This window comes from Podarcis raffonei, chromosome 8, assembly GCF_027172205.1.
Source record: "Podarcis raffonei isolate rPodRaf1 chromosome 8, rPodRaf1.pri, whole genome shotgun sequence".
Lineage (NCBI taxonomy): Eukaryota > Metazoa > Chordata > Lepidosauria > Squamata > Lacertidae > Podarcis > Podarcis raffonei.
The window spans coordinates 80506306-80513451 of NC_070609.1; the positions used below are offsets into that span (position 1 = coordinate 80506306).

Here is a 7146-nt window from a genome sequence, read left to right on the forward strand (position 1 = left end):
TTTTCAAAAGGGATACTTGACAAATCTGAAGAATCATGAATTGTGCAGGCTGCTTATGTTAGCCAGATTTAATATGTTGATAGTGAGAGGAAGATATTTAGCTGTCCCAGAATCAGAGCGTCTCTGCAAATGTAGCAAACAGGAACCTGATAATTTGGAGCATATTTTCTTTTCTTGTGATTTTGGCATTATGCCAGAAGACAATTATTAGAGGCCTTACAACTCAATAGGCTCATTTCTATGCTACCAACGGTTCAGCATCTGCTCTCGGACAGGAATGATCAAATTACTTTTAATAGTGGCTGAATTTTTGAGTGCTGTCCATGTAGAAGGACTGGACCATTATAAAGAGATTTAGTGGTTCTTAATTGATCGGTGATGTGGTAGTGTTGTCTTGTCTTATTTATGCAAATTGATTTTCTCTGGGACAAACCTTGTTATGCTGAGCTGCTATTTTGCACAATTTGTATATGGTGTCTGTTTGATAATGTGTGGCTTGCTATGCCTAATAAAGGATATTTGATTTTAAAAAAGGCAAGGATTTTGTACGATTCACAGCCACTGCTGGTTCTGTGATGACTTTTGGTGGCTGGTGGCTGCTAGCTGTGCCTGCCTGCTTGGGCTAGATAAGGCAAGGGAAAGCTGGAGACAGTAAAACACAGGCAGTGGGGAAGCTTCATGAGCGTTTAAAAACAGAAAGGTGAGAGAGAGGAGGCGGACTCTGGTGAACTTTGGTAGCTGCCCGTGTCCTCAAACTGTGTGTAAAATAGATCCAGGTATCCTGTCTGAGAAGGCAATAATTTAGATCAGGGTTCGGGAACCTTTGGTCCTCTGGGTGATGTGGTGCTGCAATTCCCAACCAACCTTGGCAAACATGACCAATGAATGATGTGAGTTGTAGCTCTGCAATATCCGCAGGGCCAAAGGTTCCCCATGTCTCACTTAGAACATCTGGGGAAAATTTTACTGATTTCACCTCACCCCAGACACTGGGATTTTCTGTTGTTGTTCCTCTAATGGAACACCCTCCCCTCTTCCAGACACAAAGCGCTGTTGATCTGCGACATCTGATATCTTGCAAAGGCTTGTCTTCTTGCCCAGGCTAATATTGGACCATGTTATCAATGAATTCTTATATATAAAGAATATATTGAATGCTTTTGATGACATCAATCTAATTATACCGTTATACAGTTTTTCCTGTAAACCACAGGAAAGTGAAGATCTCCCTTTCCGTGGCTGAACTGATTATGATATCTCATAATCAAATCACCAACCCCAATAAGTGGACTTCTATTTAGACATATAGGCTGCCTATATTAATGAATGCATATAAGTGTGTTAGGGCCGAGGGAATGGTTTTATTGTTTAATGTCATCTGATGATGCTTTGCCAATTAAAAAAAGCAAATTTCTGAAAAGGAGAAAGGATCGGACACCCACCTTCCTTTTTGTTCTGAACAGAGGAGAGGGGGAAAGAGCTTCTCTCTGTGAACAAATGTAGCAGTGACTGACGAAGGGACATTTTCCTCACTAGGAGAAAGGATCCCCCCTGTCATTTTGTGGTCATTTCATTTTCCACTTCATGGCAGCCATTTTGTGTTGGGCCACACCACTCCCTTGGCAGCCATTTTGTGACTGGCATCCGCGACACGTCCTCAAAATTCTGAATGGGCTCCTTAGCCCAAAAGAAGTGTGGTGACCCTTACTCTAACACAAGTTTTTCCTCATACTTTATTTATTTATTTATTTATTTTGGTTGGGAAATGTTTTGCAAGTCTCAGAGGCATGTGTATTTCAAAGCTTGTGGTCACGTGCGTACGGGTTCAGGGTGTGCAAATTAAGTAGGCTCGTGAACTCAAATTGTGAAATTTCTCCGCTATCGCTACACCACAGTGAAAACACTCCATTTCTATAAAATGTTTATTCAGATTTTGCAGCACCAAAGCCCCCAGTAGGCCGAAAGACGGTCTCAGTGGCACAGCACTAAGCTTCAAATGTAATGGGAGTCCATACAATATGAATATACAGGTTTTTATATTGTCTAGGAAGGGGTATGATTCTTGCCAGGGACTGTGTGCAGAGAGTTCTCAAACAGATTTAACAGTCTGTATACACTTTATAGCCTTTGTTGTCCAAACTTTTGGGGCGGCCGACAAAGAGGTCCTCTTCTGATTTCAACTTCTGGGTTTCCTCCAAGAACCTAAAAACAAACAGTTAAAGATCTTTTGAGTTAAGGGTTCCCCTTCTGCTTAAAAGGAGCAGTGTTACTCATGAGGAATAGCCTGCTTTCCAATCTCATTCCTCTCTATCGGGATTTATTCTGACAAAGGAGTATGATATAAGGACAGCCCACCTGGATCATACAAAATTCTCAGGGATGGGGAACCTTGTGGCCCTCCAGAATTCGTGGTCTGGCCCTTGGGAGGTTACACAGGCCACACCCCTTAATCACAGGCCACACTCCCTAACCAACCCTGCCTTGCACCCTCCTTGAGTGGTTTCGTCTGCCTGGAAAGGCATCCTCAAACTCTGAAAATTGCCTATTGCTTGCCTGGACAGAGAATAGAGTAGATTGTTTTGGTTTGACCCAGAAGGTTGCTTGCACTGCTTTCTAATATTTCCAATATTTCCAATTCTAATATTTCTCGCGAGCGAGTTTTGTGAAATAAATGAATCCCGCATGCCTACCCAACCCAGCAACGAGATTCCTTCGAAAGAGACCTACGGGCTCTGTAGACATTGCACCCAAGGCCTGTCTGGGTCCCGATCCGCTCAAGCCTGGTGCCGAAGCATCCTGAGAAATATCTCCTCCGCTTTGGGGAAGCCAGGAATTTCATCCAGTGGTCCTCCACTTCTGCAGGGTGAAGGGAAGTCTGAAGTCTGAGCTGGCTGGAAGAGAGGGTTTCTGCGTCAACAAGGTCCATCATGTCAGAGCCATCCTCTGCCTCGTCAGACCTCGAGATGGGAGCCTCCAATTCCCCTTCTGGAAATTTTTCCTTCAGGCGCTCGAGGAGGTCCTAAAATCAGAGGGGATGGAAACGGAATATCTGTTTAGAATATTGATTGCGAAAAATTGGAAAAGTGGTATTATACCGACAAAAATAGAGTGGCTTGCCAAATTATTGGAGTACTACAATATATCCAAAACAATGGGAGAAATTGGAAGGATCTCAAAAGAGAAAATAGACAGGGACTGGAAGGTGTTTAAAGGATACTTGCAAAACCATATCGAAAAATCAGAACTCCTATTAGAATAAACAAGTTCCATTTTAAATACTGAAATACTTAATAAGATGGATAACAATGTGTAAAAGAAAAAGAAGCATGAAATTAGGTTAAAGGTGTGTGAAAGAAAATGACAGAAGTGGAAAGAAATTGCAATTGAGTAGATTGGAAGTCTAACACAAAGGTGGGGTGAGGGGTGGTGGTGGGAAAAGGAATTATCTGTGGGATTGAGTGTAGGTATGTTTGAACATTTTAAAGGATTGTATGAAATGTATGTTTGTATGCTTGTATATTTGCAATATGTGTGTATTAATGCTGAATTATTTTAACAATATTTTTTTTAAAAAAAATATATCAAGAAACAAACTCATTTCAGAATGTGAGGACCTAGAAATCTTTCTCCTACTGAGTCAGACAATTGACTCCAGCTAGCTGTGTATTACCAGCACTGGCTGGCAGCAGCACGGTTTCAGGCAGGGGACACCCCCAGTCCTCCCTGGAGATCCCATTGGGGTTTGAACCTGGGACCTTCTGCATGCCAAGCAGTTGCTCTGTCACTGAGCTAAATGGTCCTTTCTGCGATCATCATAGCAATCAATATTATTTCAAAGCAGCTGATGCTTTCTTTCTTACACACACACACAGAGAAATTTTACAATCTGGTCCAGTTTTAGCACATGGGTTTGACTTTTCTTTGAATTGCCATCTTTTAAAATTTGACAGTGAGGTCTTTTTAAAAAGATCTTAATTATTTTTAATGGATTCTCAGGGCCCGGTGTTAAATATTAGTGTGCTAAATGCCGTCTTTTTACACCTGCATTTTCCTCTCTCCAAAACCTCAACTGAACAGTGTCTTCTGCTGGGGAAACTGGTGGGAAGAAAGAGATTTTGAACCAGAAGGATCTAGATTTTGAATTTGCGGAAGAATATCTGGAGCTGGGAATCTTGGCTTGAGAGTCCTCACTCCACCTCAGCCTTCAAACAGAAGTTTCCTCTTGACTCCTTTAGGATATACAGTGGTAGCTTGGTTCTCAAATGCCTTGGTTCTCAAACGCCGAAAACCTGGAAGTAAGTGTTCCGGTTTTTGAACATTTTTCAGAAGCCGAATGTCCAATGCGACTGTCAGCTATTGTTTCCTGCACCAATCAGAAGCTGTGCCTTGGTTTTCGATCATTTTGGAAATCAAACGGACTTCCAGAGTGGATTAAGTTTGGCGCTTTTATTTTTGCTATTTATTTTGTGTTTTTCTTTTTGAGGCTTTTTCAGTTAATTTGTTTCTCTGACTGTGTGGAATCCAGTTCAGCTACTGATTGATTGTGTGACTGCAAAAATGGATAAAAGCCCCCCATCCAAACAATGACCATCATCAGTGCAGGTAAGAAAAAAAAAATATATTTTTAATAATCTACAATACTGTCTTATTTATTTTATAGTACAGTACTTTGATTATTGCTTTCATTTTATGGATCAATGGTCTCGTTAGATAGTAAAATTCATGTTAAATTGCTGTTTTAGTGGTTGTTTTTAAAAGTCTGGAACGGATTAATCCGTTTTGCATTACTTTCTATGGGAAAGCGTGCCTTGGTTTTGGAACGCTTTGGTTTTGGAACGGACTTCCGGAACGGATTAAGTTTGAGAACCAAGGAACCACTGTAAAAAAAATTAAAAAATTAAAATTGGGGGTGCCAGTTCCCTTCTCTCTTCTCTCCAAAATTTGCCACCCCCACTATATGTAATGCTTTTGATTCCTGCAATGCACGTTGGTTGAGCTGCGAAGACCTTTTTCTGCTCACAAGCAGCTAACAAGTTCAAATTATCATTCTCTTTGGTTGCATCCAATGCTAGTCTGACTCAGAACAGACCCATTGAAGGCAATGGAGAAGACTGACATAGGTCCATTAATTCCAGTGGGTTTCCTCTGAGTAAGAATCTTAGAATTGGGCTGTTGCAAGGGACCATAAGGGTCATTTAGCTCAAACCCCTACAATGCAGGAATCACAGCTAAAGGGACTGAGTTAGATAGAATCCATCAGTCATCATTCTTTGCTAGCACTCCCCACCCCCCATGTAAAACATTTCATTTCATTTATTTATTACATTCATAATCCATCTTTATTCTCCAGTGATCTCAAGGTGGTGTACGTGGTTCTCCCCCTTGCCCCCATTTTACCCTCACAACAACCCTGTGAAGTAGGTCAGACTAAAAAATGATGAATGGCCCAAGGTCACCCAGCAAGCTTTATGGAGCCATGGGCATTCGAACTTGGCTCTTACATTATTTTCACCATGATGAGCATTTTGGAGCTCGTTTGAGAGAAGCTTGTTGCAAAATTCGGAAGAGTACAAAAAAAAACTTGTGGGAGGGGCTGGAAGGTTAATGGTTTCTCTTGTTTTCATTATGCTTTCTGCGTTTTTAACCTTGCATTTGAATGCTGCTCTGAGATCTACAAATATAACTGAATAATGATTAAATTTTGAAGGATAGTTGCATTTCAATTTGTCTTTGGGTGAGTCCTAAGTTTGATCAATTGGATAAATTTCTGCAAGTGTGAATTAGGTACCTCCTAATCAAACTGAACCAACATGAGTTTGACCAAACTGCGGGAGGCAGTGGAAGACAGGAGTGCCTGGCGTGCTCTGGTCCAGGGGGGTCACGAAGAGTCGGACACGACTAAACAACTGAACAACAACAAGCACCAAACTGCACCGAGTTAGAAACAACAGAGGAATATAAATGGGTAAAATTGATGGTAATTGCAGCCAGACAGGTTATAGCGAGTAATTGGGAAAATGCAGAAGAGCTAGGGGTGAACCAATGGAGGGAAAAATGGAAAAATATTATAATCTTAGAATATCTAACTGTGAAGATACATAAAATGAAAAGGTTTAACGTCAGTGAGAAGGAGGAGGATTGGTCTGAGAAGATATTGAATGATTTGGGTAGGTTTGAACAATTTGGGGCACTTAAAATGTTAAAAGTTAAACAAACCTTGTGGAGGGATGAGTGTTAAGGTATATAAAATTGTACATATGGTTGATTTGAATATGTTATTATTGATTATGTATACCCAATGTATCAGCCGCCTGGGGGTTTTGACTGTTTGTTTTCACTGTGTTTTGGTTGTTGGTAAAAAAAATTAAAAATTAAAAAACAGCAACCAAGCTGACTTCCCAACACACACACACACACACACACAACCTCTGACCTGCCCCCTCCTTCCTCACCTGAAAGGACCGCAGTTCTTCGCTGGAAGGACTCCAGGCCACAGGATGACTCGAACTCAGGCCTGCTTGGGCGAACACCAAGAGCACAGAGGACCAGCGACACCAGGCCACAGCATCCATCATCCCTGCTTCTCTTCGGGCCTCTGAGGTCTGGTAGCTTTGGCTGGGGATGCGAAACACTTCTTTGCAGACCCAGGGAGCCTTTCTTTATAAGCCCCTTCGGAGGATGGCTCCTTGCTGCTTCCAGCCGGCCTGGACCCCAGCGAGCTGAGCCACTTGGCTCTGATAAGGGAACTGGTTCCAGCCAGCGGTGCTGAGTCTTTCGGAAATGACACATTCTGCCCCCACCCTGCTTTTAACAGAGCAATTATAGACGCTTTCTTGAGCCGCCAAACTGTTCACGGCCGCGAACCTGCAGAAATGTCTTTTCTTCTTTATTAGAGGCAAATGCAGGGCCATGACTTACACTACGGGTGAGTCCCCAAATTAGGCAATTCCGCGATGATAGGGAAACTGGGGTTAATAGCTGGCTGTACTTTGCCCACAAATCATCCGATTTTACAACTTGGATATCTTAAAGGAACTGGGGCAGGGGATTAATGTAACAGCTCTATAACTGCTACCAGAATTATTATTTGTCCAAATTGTAGGGTGCAATGAGATAACACCCTCCATGAGATGACTAAAGTCTAGG

General features: G+C 42.0%; 1 protein-coding gene across 1 annotated transcript; it reads right to left on the reverse strand.

Moving 5' to 3' along the window:
• Positions 1–1908: 1908 nt before the first annotated feature.
• Positions 1909–6750, reverse strand: LOC128419878 (natriuretic peptides A-like). Its single transcript, XM_053401091.1, has 3 exons — positions 6453–6750; positions 2728–3019; positions 1909–2202 (listed from the first exon to the last, which is right to left on the reverse strand). Exons 1-3 carry the CDS (start codon positions 6573–6575, stop codon positions 2177–2179), a joined length of 441 nt encoding a protein of 146 aa, XP_053257066.1. The 5' UTR covers positions 6576–6750; the 3' UTR covers positions 1909–2176.
• Positions 6751–7146: the final 396 nt, after the last annotated feature.

Bases quoted from the DNA above. Each gene is read 5' to 3' on its own strand.
- LOC128419878 (XM_053401091.1), bottom strand. From the start codon at position 6,575: ATGATGGATGCTGTGGCCTGGTGTCGCTGGTCCTCTGTGCTCTTGGTG. The intron at 3,020-6,452 runs GTGAGGAAGGAG...CTCTGATTTTAG, and splicing joins AAGAACTGCGGTCCTTTCAG to GACCTCCTCGAGCGCCTGAA. The intron at 2,203-2,727 runs GTAGGTCTCTTT...GTTTGTTTTTAG, and splicing joins GTGCAATGTCTACAGAGCCC to GTTCTTGGAGGAAACCCAGA.